Below are 21,163 nucleotides of genomic sequence, written 5' to 3'. Positions count from 1 at the left end.
GTATTAACATGAATGTTGTTAAATTCAGGTAAGAAAACACTCCTACTTAATCTGGATGTGCTATTCAAATTTTCAGGAAAAGAGTAAACACTTACCTGTTATAATACATGTGCTTCTGAAAATTTTTGCTTAAAAATTCCTTGTAAAAGTCTGCCATTTCTTCTGCATTCAATGTTGCCTTCTGACCTGGAAGTTAATTTCAACTTAAACATTAAGACTTAAGGAGAAAGGATAAACAAAAAAAACTATTAGAGCTAATAAGTGAGTTCAGCAAGCTTGCAGGATACATACAAGACCAATATACAAACATCAATTGTATTTCTATACACTAGCAATGAACAGTCTGAAAATGAAATTAAGAAAACAATTTTACTTATGATAGCATCAAAAATAATAAAAGACTTAGGAATAAATCTGAGAGGAGACGTGTAAGATGTGTATAATGAAAAATACAAAATAGGCTAGGTGCAGTGGCTCTTGCCTACAATCCCAGCATTTTGGGAGGCTGAGGTGGGAGGATCACTTGAGGTCAGGAGTTTGTGACCAGTGTGGCCAAAGTGGTGAAACCCTGTCTCTACTAAAAATACAAAAATTAGCCAAATGTGACTCATGCCTGTAATCCTAGCACTCTGGGAGGCTGAGGCGGGTGGATCACCTGAGGTCAGGAGTTTGAGACCAGCCGGGCCAGCATGGTGAAACCCCGTCTCTACTAAAAATATGGGGGTAGAGGGGGTTGGTGGCAGAGGTTGCAATGAGCTGAGATCACGCCACTTCACTCCAACCCGGGCAAAAGAGTAAAACTCCAGCTCAAAAAAAAAAAAAAAGAAAAGAAAAGAAGAAAAAAAAAAGTCCAGGTGCGGTAGCTCACGCCTGTAATCCCAGCACTTTGGGAGGCCAGGCCGATCATGAGATCAAGAGATTGAGACCATCCTGGCCAACATGGTAAAACCTCATCTCTACTAAAAATACAAAAATTAGCTGGGCGTGGTGGTGTAGACCTGTGGTCCCAGCTACTCAAGAGGCTGAGCTGGGATGACTGCTTGAGCCTGGGGCGGGGGGTTAAAGGTTGCAGTGGGCCAAAATCCCGCCACTGCACTCCAGCCTGGGTGACAGTGCAAGACCCTGACTCAAAAACGAAACAAAAGAAAAAACAAAATATAGTGGAAATAAATGAAAGAAGATCTCAATAAATGGGAAGGCACACCATGTTTATGAGTTGGAAGACTTAATACTGTTAAGATGGCAATACTCCCCAAATTGACCTGCAGATTCAGAACAATCTGTATCAAAATCCCAGCTGGATTTTTTTTTTTTTTTTGCAGAAACTCACAAACTTAATCTCAAATTCATATGGAAATGTAAAGAACCCCAACAGCTAGAACGATCTTGACCAAAGATGAACAAAGTTGGAAGACTCACAGTTCTCAATTTCAAAACTGACTACAAAACAACAGTAATCAAAGCAGTATGGTACTGGCATAAGGACAGGCATACAGATCAATGCAACAGAACTCTGAATCTAGAAATAAACCCAAACATTTATGGGCAAGTGATTTTCACTGAGGGTGCCAGGACAATTCAACGAGGGAAGGAACAGTGTGTTTAACAAATAGTGCTGGGACAACTGGATGACCACATGCAAAAGAATAAGTTGAACCTCTACCGCACACCATAAACAAAAACTAACTCAAGGTAGATAAAAGAAAAAAAAAATCTAAACATAGGAGCTAAAACTATAAAAGAAAAACTCTTAAAACAGATGCAACTCTTCATCACCTCAAATTAAGTAATATTTGTTAGACATGACACCTAAAACACAAGCAAAGAAAGACAGATAAACTGGATTTCATCAAAATTAAAAACTTTTGTCTTCAAAGGACACTATCATGAAAATGAAAAGGATTAGCCAGGCGTGGTGATGCATGCCTATAATCTCAGCTACTTGGGAGGCTGAGGCAGGAGGATCACTTGGGACCAGGAGTTCGGGACCAGGATTTCAAGACCAGCCTAGGCAACAAAATAAGACCTCATCTCTCCAAAAAATAAAAAAATTAGCCAGGTATGGTGGTGCATGCCTGTAGTCCTAGCTACTCAGGAGGCCGGGGAAGGAGGCTCACGTGAGCCCAGGAGTTCAAGGTTGCAGTGAGGCATGATCATACCACAGGCCCTCCAGCCTGGGCAAGAGCCAGACCCTGTCTCGTAAAAAAAAAAAAAAAAAATGTCGGGCACGGTGGCTCATGCCTATAATCCCAGCACTTTGGGAGGCCGAGGCGGGCAGATCACCTGAGGTCGGCAGTTCGAGACCAGCCTGACCAACATGGAGAAACCCCATCTCTACTAAAAATACAAAATTAGCCAAGTATGGTGGCACATGCCTGTAATCCCAGCTACTAGGGAGGTTGAGGCAGGAGAATCGCTGGAACCTGGGAGGCGGAGGTTGCGGTGAGCCGAGATCGCACGATTGCACTCCGGCCTGGACAACAGTGAAACTCCATCTCAAAAAAAAAAAAAAAGGGCTGGGCGCAGTGGTTCACGCCTATAATCTCAGCACTTTTGGGTGGATCACCTGAGGTCAGGAGTTCGAGACCAGTCTGGCCAACGTGCTGAAACCCCATCTCTACTAAAAATACAAAAATCAGCTGGGCATGGTAGCAGGCACCTGTAATCCCCAGCTATTCAGGAGGCTGAGGTAGGAGAATTGCTTGAATTCAGGAGGTGGAGGTTGCAGTGAGCTGAGATCGTGCCATTGCACTCCAGCCTGGGCAACAAGAGTGAAACTCCATCTCCACAAAAAAAAAAAAAAAAAAACCAGGCCGGGCATGGTGGCTCATGCCTGTAATCCCAGCACTTTGGGAGGCCAAGGCAGGTGGATCACAAGGTCAAGAGATCAAGACCATCCTGGCTAACATGGTGAAACCCTGTCTCTACTAAAAGTACAAAAATTAGCTGGGTTTAGTGGTGCAGGTCTGTAGTCCCAGCTACTTGGGAGGCTGAGGCAGGAGAACTGCTTGAACCTGGGAGGCAGAGGTTGCAGTGAGCTGAGATCACGCCACTGCACTCCAGCCTGGTGACAGAGCAAGACTCTGTTTCAAAAAAAAAAAAAAAGAGAAAAAACCTACAGAATGGGAGAAAAACATTCGCTAATCATCCATCTAATAAGGGTCTAGTATTGATAATATGTAAATAACTTTTTTTTTTTTTGAGACAGAGTTTCACTTTGTTGCCCAGGCTGGAGTGCAATGGCACGATCTTGGCCCACCACAACCTCCACCTCCTGGGTTCAAGCAATTCTCCTGCCTCAGCCTCCCAAGTAGCTGGGATTGCAGGCATGCACCACCACGCCCAGTTAATTTTTTGTATTTTTAGTAGAGACGGGTTTCTCCATGTTGGTCAGGCTGGTCTCGAACTCCCAACCTCAGGTGACCTACCTGCGTTGGCCTCCCAAAGTGCTGGGATTAGAGGCGTAAGCCACCTCGCCTGGCCAAGAGCTCTTTTATCTCAAAAACAAAAAGACAAATCATCCAATTTTGTTTCATATTTATTTATTATTTATTTGAAGACAGAGTCTTGCTCTGTCACCCAGGCTGGAGTGCAGTGGTGTGATCTCAGCTCACTGCAACCTCTGCCTCCTGGGTTCAAGCGACTCTCCTGCCTCAGCCTCCTGAGTAGCTGGGATTACAGGTATGCACCACCACAACTGGCTAATTTTTGTATTTCTAGTAGAGACGGGGTTTCACCACATTGGTCGGACTGGTCTTGAACTCCTGACTTCGTGATCTGCCCATCTCAGCCTCCCAAAGTGCTGGGATTACAGGTGTGAGCCACCACACCTGGCCAAATCATCCACTTTTAAAATGGGCAAAGGATTTAAACAGGAATTTCTCCAAAGATGATACACGAATAACCAATAAGCACATGACAAGATGCTCAACACCATCGGAAAATCAGAAAGACAATGGCATGCCACGCGACGCCCACTGGGATAGCTGTTATTGAACACACAGACAATAACAAGTGTTGACAAGGATGTAGAGAAATTAGAACCCTCATACATTGCTGGTGGAAATGAAAACATAGGTCAGGCCACTCTGAAAAACAGCTTGGTAATTCCTGAGAAAGTTAAACATAGAGTTCATTATCATAAGACCCATGTGGCATTATAGAGAGATATTTGGTCTTTGTCCCCTGTTCCTGACACAGAGCTCCTGAAACCTCAGAATCTCCTGAGTGATTAAGGGTGACAGGAACTGCTCCTGTTCCAATGGGGCAGCTCTGGTGAGCTCCTGTACAGCTTCGGGATGGGGGCCGGAAAGACCAAGCCTTGACTGGAAGCTCAAAACTTTCCGTTTTGGGGAAAGGAGAGGGGATGGAGATTGAGCTAACTACCAATGGACAATGATTTAATCAATCATGCCTACCTAATGATACCTCCATAAAAATCCCTAAACCATGGGGTTCAGAGAGCTTCCGGGCTACTGAACATATTGAGGTGCTGGGAAGAGGCCAGGCATGGTGGCTCATGCCTGTTATCCCAGTGCTTTGTGGGGCCGAGGGACGGTTGCTTGAGCCCAGGAGGCTGACCCTGCAGTGAGCCATGATCATGCCACTGCACTCAGCCTGGGCAAGAGAGTGAGACCCTGCTCAAACAAACGGTGCTGGAAGGATGGCATGCCCAGAGGGCACAGGGCTCTGCATGCCCCCCATACCTCGCCCTGTGCATCTCTGCTATCTGGCTGTCCCTGAGTTGTATCCTTTATAAAAAACTGCTAAAAGTAAAGCACCTTTCTGAATGTTGTGATCCATTCTAGCAAATTATCAATCCTGTGGAGGGGGTCATAGTCTGATTTATAGCCTGTCAGTCAGAGGTACAAGTGGCCCAGGACTGGCAACTGGCAAAGGATTTAAACAGGAATTTCTCCAAAGAGAAAGACTGCCTCAGTGGAGGCAATCTTGTGGGACGGAATCTTTAACCTGTGGCATCAGACGTGAACTCCAAGTAGACAGTGTCAGAATGGAAATGAATTGCTGGACACCTATAGCTGGTGTTGAAGAGTTGGAGAAGTGGAATTAGAGAAGACACCAGGTATTTGGCCTCAGGAGGAAAAAAGACTCTTTTTCTTTTTTTTGAGATGGAGTCTCGCTCTGTCGTCCAGGCTGGAGTGCAGTGGCGCAAACTCGGCTCACTGCAACCTCTGCCTCCCAGGTTCAGGCAATTCTCCTGCCTCAGCCTCCTGTGTAGCTGGGATTACAGGCGCTCGCCACCATGCCTGGCTAATTTTTGTATTTTTAGTAGAGACGGGGTTTCATCATGCTGATCAGGCTGGTCTCGAACTCCTGACCTCAGGTGATCTGCCTGCCTCAGCCTCCCAAAGTGCTGGGATTATAGGCATGAGCCACTGCGCCTGGCGACCTTTTTTTGAGACAGAGTCTCACTCTGTCTTCCAGGCTGGAGTGCACTGGCTCAATTTCGGCTCACTGCAACCTCCACCTCCCAGGTTCCAGCAATTCTCCTGCTTCAGCCTCCTGAGTAGCTGGGATTGCAGGTGCCCACCATCACGCCCAGCTACTTTTTTGTATTTTTAGTACAGATGGGGTTTCACCCTGTTGGCCAGGCTGGTCTTGAACTCCTGACCTCAAGTGATCTGCCCACCTCGGCCACCCAAAGAGCTAGGATTACAGGCATGAGCCACTGCGCCAGGCCAAAAAGACTTAACTCAGCAATTCAACTGTAGCTATGTACAGGATTATTCACAGTGGCATAATTCCTAATAGCCAAAGGGGAGAAATAATCCAAATGTTCATCAACTAATAAGTGGATAAACAAAACAAGGTATAGAATATTATACAGTCATAAAAAAATCTCCAAAGTACTAATACATGATACAACATATATAAATCTTGAAAACATTATGAACTTAATTGAAAAAAGGCAGACACAAAAGACCACATATTGTATGTTTCCATTTATCTGGAAATGTTCAGAATAGGCAAATCCAGAGATAGAAAGTGGGTTGCTGGGGTTAGGTGAGGCAGGAACTGAGACTGGCTGCAAATAGGTATGGGGTTTCTTTTTGAGGTGATGAAAATGTTCAGAATTAGTGATGTAGTTGTACAATCTTGTGACTACTAAAAGCCACGGAATTACACTTCAAAAGGGTGAATTTAGGCAGGGGACTAAAAGCCATGGAATTACAGTTCAAAAGGGTGAATTTAGACAAGGAGACTCCATCTCAAAAAAAAAAAAAAGAAAAAGGCAGGGTGAATTTCATGGTATGTGAATTGTATATAAAGGTCAGTCACAGCCATAACTTGTTTCTTCACAAGTGATTAAGACCCAGGCAGGTATCTATACCATGCACAATGAGTGATGTGTTTCGTCACGGACACTCCAGTACTTCCTGCAGATTCTACGGAGGAACTGTGAGTCACCGCTACATGGGAATGAAATGCACCCTACTGCGAGCCACTGCTGCACGGGAGTGAAATGTATCCTACTGTGAGTCACTGCAACTGGAATGAAATGTATCCTACTGTTAGCCACCACTGCATGGGAATGAAACGTACCCTACTGTGAGCCACCGCTGCACGGGAATGAAATGTATCCTATTGTGAGCCACCGCTACACGGGAATGAAACATACCCTACTGTGAGTCACCACTGCACTGCACGGGAATGAAATGTATCCTACTGTGAGCCACCGTTACATGGGAATGAAATGTATCCTATTGTGAGCCACCGCTGCACGGGAATGAAAGTACCCTACTGTGAGCCACCGCTGCACGGGAATGAAATGTATCCTACTGTGAGTCACTGCAACTGGAATGAAATGTATCCTATTGTGAGCCACCGCTACACGGGAATGAAATGTATCCTAACTTGAATGCATCCTGGGTTAACAGCCTGCCCATTCCTGGGACAGGTCCTGGCCTGACTACTCCATCGAGGCATGCTGGTGGGGCTGTTAACACATGAGGACCAGTGCAGCTTGCCTCTGTGGCACTCCCAGGGCGGTGGCCACGCTCAGGCTCACCCACATGCAAGAGAGGTAGAAAGGCCACAGGGCAGGACCCACAGCCCTATGAGTGGGCAGGGAGTGGCAGGGCTGACCTGAAGTAGGGTCCCCAGAGCAGCCCAGGGGCCAGTCTCATGCCCCCCAGCTATGGCTCGGGGACCAGGGAATGAAACCACATCCTGGGTGGCAGGTGCAGGAGGAGCACTCTGGCTTAGAAGCCCCAGTCCCCGAACAGGAAATGAGATCTAAGAGCGCTGGGCTCCGGCTCAGGGACTCCTGCATCTCCAGCACTTCCCGTGCAAAGGCGCAGGGACCATGCTCGGCTTCCATCCAGGGTGCTCTCTAGCCTCCCTGGCAGCTGCTTCCCCTGAAGGTGCCACCTCCAGCAGAGTGCACACCATGCTGTGGCACAGCTGATGCTGATGCTCTGGCCCACGGGAGAGCGGGCAAGGGGGCCAAGGGCATGACTCCACCCTCCCTCCCATGGAGCAGGGAAGGTGTCTGGCAACCCCTTGATTCACACAGACAAAACACTCAGACGGCACCAGCATGGCTTGCCCCTAGCCACACAGCAGACAGAGGACAAGAGCCACGTCTCCTTTGGCCACTCGGACAGGTCTAGTGCCACCAGAATGAAGAGCAGTTTAACTCTACAGCCCTCTGCTCTGCTTTTCACCTCAGCGCTGCCATTTTCTATGTAATCTGGGGCTGCTTCATTTTCTTCTGTGCCTCGGTTTACTCAACTGTGTAAGGGAGATGGCGGTAGCACAGCAGTCCCCTCCATCCATGGTTTTGCCTTCCATGGTTTCAGTTACCATGAGGTCAAGTGGGGTCTGAAAATATTAAATGGAAAGTTCCAGAAATGAACAATTCGTAAGTTTTGAACTGCATGCTGTTCTGAGTAGCGTGATGAAACTTCCCAGTGTCCTGCTCCGACCCGCCCAGGAGGCGACCCCTCCCTCTGTCCAGCACACTCATGGTGTAGACGCTCCCCACTCTAAGTGAGTCACTCAGCAGCTGTCTTGGCGATCAGATCCACTGTCGCCATACAGCAGTGCTTGTGTCTGAATAACCCTTATTTACTTGGTAATTGTCGCAAAGCACAAGATGTGAGATGCTGGCATATTGTTCTACTTGTTTTATTATCATTCCTAGTCTCCCGTTGTGCCTAATTCATAAATTAAACTTTATCATAGCTGTGAAAACTTGTCCCTTGGTATCGACAGGAGATTGGTTCCAGAACTATTACAGATACCAACATTTCAGGATGCTCAAATCTTTTATATAAAATGGCATAATAGGTTGGGTGTGGTGGCTCACGCCTGTAATCCCAGCACTTTGGGAGGCCAGGATGGGCGGATCACCTGAGTTCGGGAGTTCGAGAACAGCCTGACCAAAATGAAGAAACTCCATCCCTACTAAAAATACAAAAAAAAAAAAAAAAAAAAAAGCTGGGCGCAGCGGCTCACGCCTGTAACCCCAGCACTTTGGGAGGCCAAGGTGGGAGGATCACAAGGTCAGGAGATCAAGACCATCCTGGCTAACATGGTGAAACCCCGTCTCTACTAAAACTACAAAAAATTATCCAGGCTTGATGGCGGGCACCTGTAGTCCCAGCTACTTGGGAGGCTGAGGCAGGAGAATGGTGTTAACCCAGGAGGTGGAGCTTGCAGTGAGCCGAGATCGTGCCACTGCACTCCAGCCTGGGTGACAGAGCAAGATTCTGTCTCAGGAAAAAAAAAAAATAGCTGGGTGGGGCGGCACTTGCCTGTAATCCCAGCTACTCAGGAGCTGAGGCAGGAGAATCCCTTGAACCCAGGTGGTGGAGGTTGCGGTGAGCTGAGATCACGTGACTGCACTCCAGCCTGGGCAACAAGAATGTAACTCCATCTCAAAAAAACAAAAAACAAAACGGGCCGGGTGTAGTGGCTCACACCTGTAATCCCAGTACTCTGGGAGGCTGAGGTGGGTGGATCCAAGGTCAAGAGACTGAGACCATCCTGGCCAACATGAGAAACCTCATCTCTACTAAAAATACAAAAAAAATTAGCTTAGTGTGGTAGCACACACCTGTAGTCCCAGCTACTCGGGAGGCTGAGGCAGGAGGATTGCTTGAACCCAGGAGGCGGAGGTTGCAGTGAGAGATAGGGCCACTGCACTCCACCCTGGCAACAGAGCGAAACTCCGCTTCAAAAAAACAACAAAAAAACAAAAAAACAAAAATTAGCTGGGTGTGGTGGTGGACACCCATAGTCCTCGCTATCTGGGAGGCTGAGGCAGGAGAATTGCTTGAACCCAGAGATGGAGCTTATAGTGAGCTGAGATTGCACCACTGCACCCCAGTCTGGGTGACAGATCGATACTCCGTCTCGAATAAAATAAAATAAAATAAAATAAAATAAAATAAAATATTATAATGGTGTGATAAACCTGGGCAACACAGTGAGAAAAAAATTCTACAAAAAAATTTTTTTTTAATTAGCAAGGCATGGTGGCGTGTGCCTGCAGTCCCAGCTACTTGGGAGGCTGAGGCAGGAGGATGGCTTGAACCTGGGAGGTTGAAGCTCCAGCAAGCCATGATTGCGCCACTGCACTCCAGCCTGAGTGGCAGGGCAAGGCTTTGTCTCCAAATATTTGCAAAAAACCTACTTGTATTCTCCTATATCCTTTAAGTCATCTCTAGATTACTTATGATACCTAATACAACGTAAATGCTGTATGAACAGCTGTCATACTGTACTTTTTTTGTTTTTTTGAGACATAATCTTGCTCTGTTGCCCAGGCTAGAGTGCAGTGGCATGATCTCGGTTCACTGTAGCCACCACCTCCTAGGTTCAAATGATTCTCCTGCCTCAACCTCCCAAGTAGCTGGGATTACAGGCATGCACCACGATGCCCAGCTAATTTTTGTATCTTTAGTATAGACAGGGTTTCACCATGTTGGCCAGGCTGGTCTCGAACACCTGACCTCACGTGATCCGCCTGCCTTAGCCTCCCAAAGTGCTAGGATTACAGGCGTGAGCCACCGCGCCTGGCTATTATGCTGTACTTCTAAATTTTTCTATTTTTGGCCGTGCATGGTGGCTCACGCCTGTAATCCCAGAACTTTGGAAGGCTGAGGCGGGCAGATCATCTGAGGTCAGGGGTTTGAGACCAGCCTGGCCAACATGATGAAACCTCATCTCTACTAAAAATACAAAAGTTAGTCAGGCGTGGTGGTGTGTGCCTGTAGTCCCAGCTACTCAGAAGGCTGAGGCAAGAGAATTGCTTGAACCGGGAGGCAGAGTTTATAGGGAGGCAAGATCTTGCCACTGCACTCCAGCCTGGGCGACACAGTGAGACTCCGTCTAAAAAAAAAAAGGTATTTTTTATTTTCAATATTTTATTGTTTATGTTTATTGTTTTCAGTATTTTCAATCCATGGTTGGTTGAACTGAGGATGTAGGGGAGGGACAACTGTGTAGGGAAAAACACAGTGTACACACAGGGCTTGGTACTAGCCTCAGTCGGACAGGCATTCACTGGGGGTCTTGGAATGTATCCCTCGGATAAAGAGGGCCTACTCTGTCTCCTATGTTACTGCTAATACACATACAGGGCACTCAAAATTGTGTCCGTACTCAGAGGTTGAGGCAGGAAGACTGCTTGAGGCCAGCCTGGGCAACACAGTGAGACCTCATCTGGGATGGGCAGAGGCCAAGACCATCCCCACCTGGCTGTGTGGCCCCAGAGCTGTGACTTACCTCCATCTCAGCATCTTCCTCTCTAGTGTGTGACGGCAACCGCACACCTCATGAGGCTGCACTCCGTCAGTGTGGCAGGAGGGGCGGGGCTGGCACAGAAGTGCCTGCTGGTGGTCGCTGCTGTTAGGGTGACCACGGGACTACCCCGCAGGCAGGGGTACCAGCTGCTGCCACCTGACTCCATTGACACAGGTTCCCTGCACTTGGCTCAAACACCCCTAGGCCAAGGCTCAGCAGGCAGCAGAAGCGCCATAATGTCTGCTAAGCAGGGCATGGTCCACGCTGCAGCACTGCAGCTTGTTACCAAACATACCACTAAGTCCAGGGAAAGAGGCAGAACACCAAATTCACCACACGTACCGAAAACTGAGCGGGTGTTTCATAAATACTCAGGAGACTGACTTAAACTAAACCCATTTTGATGGTACACTTCCTGCCACTGCATAAACACTCTGAGAATTAAATACATTAGAGAAACTCTCCCACAATACTGCCTGCCTTACAAATGAGATTTAATTTTGAGACTGGCAGAACTGAAATCACAGTATTCTGTTGCTTGCACTTTAAATTCAATCACTCGTTTTTCTGCACTGCTGCAGAATATTCCAGTGAAGGCCAGTGAGTGGGTAGGCCACCACAGCCTTATCCGTTCTGCTAGTACTGGACGTTTCCATTCTTCCCATTCTTCTGCAATGAAAGATCCTGCTGCAAAGAACACACAGCTGAACTCTTCCCATGTTTCCCCACATGAATTTTTGTTGTTGCTGTTGGAGACGGTCTGGCTCTGCCACTCAGGCTGGAGTGCAGTGACACAATCTTGGCTCACTGCAGCCTCCACCTCCTGGGCTCAAGCAATCCTCCCACCTCAGCTTTCCGAGTAGCTGGGACTACAGACACATACTGCCAAACTTGCAAACTTGGCTGTTTTTTATTTTTATTTTTTTTTTTGAGATGGAGTTTCACTCTTGTTGCCCAGGCTGGCGTGCAATGGTGCGATCTCGGCTCACTACAACCTCCGCCTCTAGGGTTCAAGTGATTCTTCTGCCTCAGCCTCCTGAGTAGCTGGGATTACAGGCGTGCACCACCACGCCTGCTAATTTTCCTTTTTTTTTTTTTTTTTGAGACGGAGTCTCACTCTGTAGCCCAGGCTGGAGTGCAGTGGTGTGACCTCAGCTCCCTGCAAGCTCCGCCTCCCGGGTTCACGCCATTCTCCTGCCTCAGCCTCCAGAGTAGCTGGGACTACAGGTGCCCGCCACCGTGCCTGGCTAATTTTTTGTATTTTTAGTAGAGATGGGGTTTCACCATGCTGATCAGGCTGGTCTCGAACTCCTGACCTCGTGATCCACCCACCTTGGCCTCCCAAAGCGCTGGAATTACAGACATGAGCCACGGCGCCCGGCCTAATTTTATATTTTCAGTAGAGAGGGGATTTCTTCATGTTAGTCAGGCTGTTCTCTAACTCCCGACCTCAGGCGATCCACCCACCTCGGCCTCCCAAAGTGCTGGGATTACAGGCGTGAGCCACTGCGCCTGGCTTTAATTATTTTTATTTTTAAATTTTTTGTAGACACAGGGTTTCACCATGTTGCCCAGGCTGGTCTCAAACTCTTAGGCTCAAGTGATCCACCCACCTCAGCCTCCCAAAGTGGTGAGATTACAGGTGTGAGTTACCAAGCCTGGCTCTCCACATGAATTCTTACAGAAGATTCATGAGCATCATTTTCCTGCTTCCTGGGACATGTGTAGTATGTTTAGCTAAATCCTTCTGGAAAAGGGACTGAGGATTTGCTACTGCCATCCACCTTTGATGTAACTCCACCAGCACTGAGTCTCAAGACTGAAAACATTCCCCCATGAATTGAGTAAGCATGAAATGATGACTTCTTGTTGAATATGCACTGTAGGCTGGGCGCGATGGCTCATGCCTATAATCCCACCACTTTGGGAGGCTGAGATGAGTGGATCACTTGAGGTCAGGAGTTCGAGTCCAGCCTGGTCAACATCGTGAAACCCCGTCTCTACAAAACACACACATGAAAAAATTAGCCAGGTGTGGTGGTGGATGCCTGTAATCCCAGCTACTTGGGAGGCTGAGGCAGGAGAATCACTGAAACCCGGGAGGTGGAGACTGCAGTGAGCCGAGATCATGCCACTGCACTCCAGCCTGGTGACAGAGCGAGACTCCATCTCAAAAAAATAAACAAATATGCCTTGTAAAATTTAGAGTTTGAGCAATTTTTTCTTCTTGTAGTCACGTTACTTGTCTATAAATGTGTGTTATTTCTGCAAATTTGTGGCAGGTTTTCCTGAAGTCCAAATTGCCCACGTCGTCTTTGCTGCCAGCACTTGCCCTTCCTCACATTTCCGGGACACTGATCCCTGTGTCTGCCCAGCCCTCTGATCCTTTGCCAGCAGGCCTGCTCTTTTGCCTGCTTCCTCCCATCTCCATGGCAGCAGCCAGGCTCTCTGCACAAGCCCCACCTCCGCCTCAGCTAATCCGGCACCTCCCAGCTGGGCTGGTGCCAGCCTGGGGAAAGGCAGCCTCCTCAGCTGACTGCTTCCTTGAACTTAGGAGGGATAAACAAGGAGGCAGAGAAAGCCAGTTTATAGCATGAGAAAGGTAAAGCAGTGGCCTAGGAGAAAAGTTTAAATACGAGGAAGAAATTGCTCTGGTCTTAGCGTCTGAGCACAGGCCATGACTGGGGCCAGCTCCACCCTCCCCTGGGTACTGAGCCACCCCTACATCTGCTCAGCAAACTCTCCTGTCCAGAAAGGTGGATCAAAAGGAGTCTTAACACAGATGTTTTCAGCTTTTATGTTCTTCAGTATCTCTATCTTGACCCTCAGGCTCAGGAGGGTATCATTCCTCCAGATAATAGAGAGTCTGTTATCTCCTATTAGATGCTCCACAGCTAGGAACTATGTGTCTAACTCTTTAATCCATAAATAATCCACTTACATTTTTTTTATTTTTTTGAGATAGAGACTCGCTCTGTCACCCAGGCTGGAGTACAGCGGCGCGATCTTGGCTCACTACAACCTCTGCCTCCTGGGTTCAAATGATTCTCCTGCCTCAGTCTCTTGAGTAGCTGGGATTACAGGCACCCGCCACCACAACCGGCTAACTTTTGTATTTTTAGTAGACGGGGTTTCACCATGTTGATCAGGCTGGTCTCGAACTCCTGACCTTGTGATCCGCCCGCCTCGGCCTCCCCAAGTGCTGGGATTACAGGCGTGAACCACTGCGCCTGGCCCGACTTTTAATAATTAACTTTTTGGCTGGGCATGGTGGCTCACGCTTGTAATCCCAGCACTTTGGGAGGCCGAGGTGGGTGGACTACTTGAGCTCAGGAGTTTGAGACCAGCCTGGGCAAAATGGCAAAACTCTGTCCCTACAAAAAACACAAAAATTAGCCAGGTGTGGTGCTGGCGTGCACCTGTAGTCCTAGGTACTTGGGAGGCTCAAGTGGGAGGATCACTTGAGTCTACGAGGTCAAGGCTGTAGTGAGCCCAGATGGTGCCACTGCATTCCAGCCTGGGAGACAGGGTGAGACCCTGTCTCAAAAAAAAGAAAAAAAAATTAATAATAATTAACATTTTGACCCACTGGAACATATTTGCATTGCGGGGAGAACGAATCTAAATTTGTTCTTCTGGGCCAAAGGTTTCTCCAACACCATGTTTTCAACAAAGTTCCGCTCTCTTGGCTCTTGGGGACCTACGTCCTCACACATCGGTGCAACCGTGTATGAGACGTGCTCTGGCCCAAGGTGACACGCCTGCTGCCCCACTCCCACTGCAGGCACTGCGGCCTGCTAGCTTTCAACAGCTGCCAGAGCAGGCAGCTCCCTGCATGCTTCCCTTCCTTAACACATCCTGTCCTATTACCAAATTCATTTCCAAACCTAATTTAAGGCCAGCCTTTCACTAGTCAGCAAAGCCATCAACAGGACTCTGGGACCTTAGTAAGAATCAAAACAACAACTCCCATCTGTCAGGAGAGTGGTTGTCTCCAAAGCACTTCCAAAGTATGAGCCGACCTAGTCCTACCTGTTATGATGACAGACCTACAGACATGGCACGGCACATGTGGTGCGCACATGCACACACGCGCGCACACACACATGCACACACACACGCACACACACACGCACACCAGGTCAGCATGGAATTCGTTGACAGCCATGGACCACGGTGAGGCCCAGGGAGGCTTTGCAATCCGACTCCCGAGGTGAGAATCCAGGCCACACCACATTCTCACTGTGTAATTTTGGGGAAGCCTCAGGTTGCTCTTCTATAAAATGGTAAAGATAACAGTATCTACTTCACTGGGTCACTGAGGGAAATGCAACAGGTGATATATGCACAGGACTTGCACAGTGTCCAGCACAGGACCTGAAACTGTGAGTGCTCATTCTCATGCTTATTGTTGGATGCAGCATCTGCTCCAACTCTGCCCTGCAAGGCCCCACCTCTCCAGGGCCTGCAACACCCCACCTCTCCAGCAGCCAGCAAACAACAACAGAGGTCCTGGCACGGGAGTGACTCAAGCTCCCAGCCCTTTACTCTAAATGAATCAGGCAAGGTAAAGGATTAGTAGGAATGGCACTTTAGCCCAATGACAGACTTGGCTTTTGGGGTTGATGATTTTGGATTTTCTATCAGAACAACATTTTGGGAGCAGACATCTGTTTAACGAACAGCATGAGATGTCACTCAGGCCTAACATCAACACCAAGAGAAAATAAGGAAAGGCTATTTTGAGCACTGAACTGAGATCAAGGATCAGAAGCTGGTTTGGAGAGGGAGAAGCTGCAAAGGCTGAGACCTCAGGACGGAAATCAAAGGTCAGAAGGTGGTCATCCATTATAACCACCTAAACTCCTGAGAGAGAAGAGGGAGCTAGAGATTGGAGAACCATGCTTGGGAACTGGTGTGCAAAAGAACCTGGACAGAGGTGTGCTAGGCACTGCCCCAAAGCAGGCCAAGAACTGCCCTGAATTTCCCCACTTCTCTCACTGCCCTTGCTTTACCTTCTCATGGACTTGTTCAAACCCAAAGAAAGAAAGAAAAAAAAAAAAAAAACCCAAACAAATGCACTAACCTGATTCAGTTCTCAGGCCCAGGCCTTTAGTTTTTAGTCTCGAGTGAATAAATTCTTCTTTTTCCTAAAAAAAAAAAAAAAAGGCTCTCAGAACTCTTTGGCAAGAGCACAGCTCACAGTGTCCTGGAGAAGCACAGATGTGGACTTTCTGAGAAGCAGGTGACCCATCTCAAAGCTCATTTAAAACCCTCTGAATGTGGTTAAAAGTTTTGTGTTTGTAACAGGATTTGAAAAGATGTTCAATAAACTTGGGAGACACTGTTTATAAATCCACAGAATAGGTCAGGTGCAGTGGCTCACACCTGTAATGCCAGCACTTTGGGAGGACAAGGTGGGTGGATCACCTGAGATCAGCAGTTCCAGATGAGCCTGGCCAACATGGAGAAACCCCATCTCTACTAAAAGTACAAAAATTAGCCAGGTATGATGGTGGGCACCTGTAATCCCACCTACTCAGGTGGCTGAGGCAGGAGAACTGCTTGAACCCGGGAGGCAGAGGTTGCAGTGAGCCGATATCGTGCCACTGCACTCCAGCCTGGACAACAGAGTGAGACTCTGTCTCAAAAAAAAAAAAAAAAAATCCACAGAATACGATAAACACATCCCACCTGACGTAGCCCACTCAAATGGCAAATCAAAGTTTAAATGTGGCCGGGCGCAGTGGCTCACGCCTGGAATCCCAACACTTTGAGAGGCCAAGGCAGGCGGATCACTTGAAGGTCAGGAGTTCAAGACCAGCCTGGCCAACGTGGTGAAACCCCATCTCTACTAAAAATGCAAAAATTAGCCGGGTGTGGTGGCGTGCATGTAATCCCAGCTACTTGGAAAGCTGAGGCAGGAGAATCATTTGAACCAGGGAGGTGGAGGTTGCGGTGAGCCGAGATCACACCATTGCACTCCAGCCTGGGCAACAGGAGTGAAACTCCATCTCAGAAAAAAAAAAAAAAAAAGTTTAAATGTTTTTCTTCTGGTTTAGACTATTTATGCTTTTTTTATGCTTTTTTCTTACACAGTTTATTTATAAGTATCTTGTTAAGAATTTTAAATTTTCGGCTGGGCACGGTGGCTCACGCCTGTAATCCCAACACTTTTGGAGGCTGAGGTGGGTGGATCACAAGGTCAGGAGATCAAGATCATCCTGGCCAACATGGTGAAACCCGGTCTCCACTAAAAATACAAAAATTAGCTGGGCATGGTGGTGTGTGCCTGTAATCCCAGCTATTTGGGAGGCTGAGACAGGAGAATCGCCTGAATCTGGGAGATAGTGCAGTAAGCTGAGATCATATCACTGCATTCCAGCCTGGTGACAGAGTGAAACTTCGTCTCAAAAAAAAAAAAAAAAAAAAAAAACCCCAACAACAAAAAAATGTTTTTGAATTCTCAGGAAGAATTCAACACATCACAAAAACTGGGTTTCTTTTTGTTTGAGTTAGGGTCTCACTCCTGTCACCCAGACTGGAGTGCAACGGTGCGATCTCAGCTCATTGCAACCTCCGCCTCCCAGGTTCAAGCAATTCTTGTGCCTCAGCCTCCCAAGTCACGGGGATCACAGGCATGTGCCACCACACCTGGCTCATTTTTATATTTTTAGTAGAGATTAGGTTTCGCTACGTTGGCCAGGCTGCTCTCAAACTCCTGGCTTCAAGTGATCCGCCCATCTCAGCCTCCCAAAGTGCTGGGACTGCAGAGCCACCATGCCCCACCTAAAAAAACCCGGTATTCTCATAAAGATAAACACACACACAAATGTGTGTAAAACACGTACTTCTAGTTCTGGCTCTGCTGCTCATACATTGCTTCCTTCAAAGTCTCAAGATCTGTGGTTCTACGAACGATCGTCTCTTCTATACAGTTACATATTAGTTTTTAAAATTATATGCGTATATATACACACATCCACACATACATACAGTGTGGGGGAGGGACTGAGACAAATCGCAAAGCAAATACTAAATATCTAGCACCCTCAAGTGGCCAACTGTGTTGTTTCTCATTCTGATCTAAAACTGAAACTTACCTTACTAAAAGTCAAATTCTGGTTTGCCCAGAACTGTTGATTCCATTCTTGTGTTTCTTGTCTTAATTTTCTAAGCTTTTGTTCCGATGGTGATTCATTTTCAGGTATGTAAAAGTGAACAGGTCGAAGGTTTGAATATTTGTCTGGGGGTCCTATCCAATCATGGCAAGACTTTCTTGGAGGGCAGAATCTTGACACCTTTAACGAAGTAAATTGGATTAACATATGACAAAACGAGCATCTAGTATTATAAAATGCACAATCTGGATTTATTTATTTATTTAGAGACGAGTCTTGCTCTGTCGCCAGGCTGGAGTGCAGTCGCGTGATCTCGGCCACTCCCAATCCTCCCAAAGTAGTGGGATTACAACTGGGATCCACCACACAGGGCCTACTTTCTGGTTTAAATAGTAACAGCCCTTTCCTGAAACTCAACCACCTTTGCTAAGCTTTCTGAAGCTAATGTGAGACCCCACCAGGCTAGGAAGAGGTAAGGAGTCTGAATTCGGTTAAGGTGCCAGCCGTCATTCCAGAGGTCACAAGACCTGCAACTTCTCCAATTACTCCTGCATCTCTATTGCAGAACCTAAGATTGGTCTTTTGAGGTATCTTTTCAGGTGTTTTGCAAGTCCAACGTGATGGCTCCTCCTGGACCCGCCCAGAAGCCACTCAGCAGGCAGGAGGATGATTCCCACACCCCTGTGACTGCGCCCTGACCAATTGGCAGCAAGCACCCACTGCCCAGCCACCGCCACCCCTTACTCCAAACTATTTTAGAAAAACTCTAGCCCCCAAATGCATGGAGAGACTGATTGGAGTAATAACTCTTCCATGTAGCATGGCCGGCCTCGCATCAATTAAACTCTTTTTTTTTTTTTTTTTTTTGAGATGGAGTCTAGCTCTGTCGCCCAGGCTGGAGTGCAGTGGTGTGATCTTGGCTCACTGCAACCTCCACCTCTAGGGTTCAAGCGATTCTCTTGCCTCAGCCTCCTGAGTAGCTGGGATTCTGGGCACGCGCCACCAGGCCCAGCTAATTTTTGTATTTTTAGTAGAGATGGGGTTTCATCATGCTGACCAGGCTAGTCTTGAGCTCCTGACCTCAGGTGATCTGCCCGCCTTGGCCTCCCGAAGTGCTGGGATTACAGGCATGAGCCACTGCGCCCAGTCCTAAACTCTTTCTTTACTGCAATGCCATGGTCTCCGTGAACTGATTTTGTTTGTGCAATGGGCAGGAAGAACTGTCAGGGAGTTACAGTGGGAGAACTCGCTATTCAAGACCTGAAACTATACTGCTCATCGTCAGGGTTAAAATATACTAATTTGATGCTGGATCAATTTAGGAATCCTTTTTAGAAAGTAAAGGCAGGGGCTGGGCGCGGTGGCTCAAGCCTGTAATCCCAGCACTTTGGGAGGCCGAGATGGGCGGATCACGAGGTCAGGAGATCGAGACCATCCTGGCTAACACGGTGAAACCCCATCTCTACTAAAAATACAGAAAACCTAGCCGGGCAAGGTGGCAGGCACCTGTAGTCCAAGCTACTCGGGAGGCTGAGGCAGGAGAATGACGTAAACCCGGGAGGCGGAGCTTGCAGTGAACTGAGATCCGGCCACTGTACTCCAGCCTGGGCGACAGAGTGAGACTCCGTCTCAAAAAAAAAAAAAAAAAAAGATAGTAAAGGCAGGATTGCAATATAGACCATACAGACCTTCAACATTTTACCCATCAGTCTAAAAACTATATACAGGTTGGGCACAGTGGCTCACGCCTGTAATCCCAGCACTTTGGGAGGCCAAGGCAGGCGGATCAAGAGGTCAGGAGATTGAGACCATCTGGCTAACACAGCAAAACCCCAAACCCCGTCTCCACCAAAAACAATTAGCTGGGCGTGGTGGCAGGTGACTGTAGTCCCAGCTACTTGGGAGGCTGAGGCAGGAGAATCGCTTGAACCTGGGAAGCAGAGGTTGCAGTGAACCAAGATGGCGCCACCGTACTCCAGCCTAGGTTACAGAGACTTCGTCTCAAAAACAAAAACAAAAAAAACAAAACTGTATACAATCACCAAATTTCCCATTAAAACAATAAAGCCTACATTTCCACAAAAGATTATTTTTTCTTTTTTTTCTTTACCATACATTCAGACAATGTTCATGGGCTTCTCCCCCAAGTCTTTGCATCTGTGGTATTTGGCTGTTGGTAGAAACTAACGTGAGTCTCACAAAAGGGATGGCACCAGGGTCCACCCCCTAGACTGTGGCCCAGGACAGCGACTCCTTCCCTCCTCCAAGCTGACCGGGGTGTCTGCAGCTCAGCGGGTTTCATGCTAACAGTGCATGACCACTGTCCAGGCCTGCGCCCGCTCTTTTCTGCTCACAGGCTCCCCATCAGGAAGTGTTTACAGGAGCCACCTAACAATTAGCTGCTTTTTCTAGCTGTCCACATATCACAAAGCAAGCTCAGAGAGGTGTCAGCAGCCTTCAGTTACTTTTCCATATTTATCTTCTAGTTATCACTCACATAAACTGCTTTACAATAAAGCTGGAGTACCAATATTTTCAAATCATTGTTTGCTATTATGTGAGAGATGTTATCTTCGTTTGTACTTCCCTATAACCACATGTTTCTGCCTTTATTCACTGAGGAGCTGCTATTTAAAAGGGAGGAGAAGCAGCTTGGGGGAGGAAAATGTCCTTTGGTAAGAGAAAGAGCCCTTTGCAGTGCAAGTAATTACCATAATTGCTAGTTTCCACAGTACAAGCCTATGATTCATGGTGTCCCATTGGCTATGCTGGGAGGCTATTCTATCGGGCCCTGGTGTCTGCGGGTGGTGGTGGGGGGGCACGCTAGACCCTCACAGTTTCCTGAGAAGCAGCCTCAGTTCTGCCCTCCTCACAGCGAGGCACATGTGCATTCCTGCTGGTCAGGCCGAATCTGCATCTTTGGGTCTGGGAGGGGAGTTAACCTTCCAGTTCTTGTGAAAATCTTTTTTCTGCCAGGCGCAGTGGCTCAGGCCGTAATCCCAGCATTTTGGGAAGCAGAGGCAGGTGGATCATTTGAGGTCAGGAGTTCGAGACCAGCCTGGCCAACAGGGTGAAACCCCGTCTCTACTAAAAACACCAAAAAATAAGCCGGGCGTAGTGGTGTGCACCTGTAATCCCAGCTACTTGGGAGGCTGAGGCACAAGAATTGCTTGAACCCGGGAGGTGGAGGTTGCAGTGAACCAAGACAATGTCACTGCACTTCAGCCTGGGTGACAGAGTGAGACCCTGTCTCTCACACACACACACAC

General features: G+C 47.6%; 1 protein-coding gene across 2 annotated transcripts in view; it reads right to left on the bottom strand.

Annotated features, from left to right (window-relative positions):
• Positions 1–21,163, bottom strand: part of COA8 (cytochrome c oxidase assembly factor 8) — a 32,360-nt gene that overhangs the window by 5,006 nt on the left and 6,191 nt on the right. The window contains exons 2-4 of one of the 2 annotated variants that reach the window (XM_007987948.3): positions 17,877–18,074; positions 15,860–15,923; positions 96–186 (exon numbers count right to left, since the gene is read on the bottom strand). In XM_007987948.3, coding sequence (XP_007986139.1) covers positions 96–186; positions 15,860–15,923; positions 17,877–18,074 — 353 coding nt within the window. Of the gene's footprint in view, positions 1–95; positions 187–3,108; positions 7,846–15,859; positions 15,924–17,876; positions 18,075–21,163 lie in introns of those variants that run through there. The other variant, XM_073011356.1, reaches the window with a different exon arrangement.

The sequence above is a fragment of the Chlorocebus sabaeus genome, chromosome 24 (assembly GCF_047675955.1).
Source record: "Chlorocebus sabaeus isolate Y175 chromosome 24, mChlSab1.0.hap1, whole genome shotgun sequence".
Classification (NCBI taxonomy): Eukaryota; Metazoa; Chordata; class Mammalia; order Primates; family Cercopithecidae; genus Chlorocebus; species Chlorocebus sabaeus.
The sequence above is the reverse complement of the archived record's forward strand: the minus strand, read 5'-3'. Positions and strand labels throughout refer to the sequence as shown.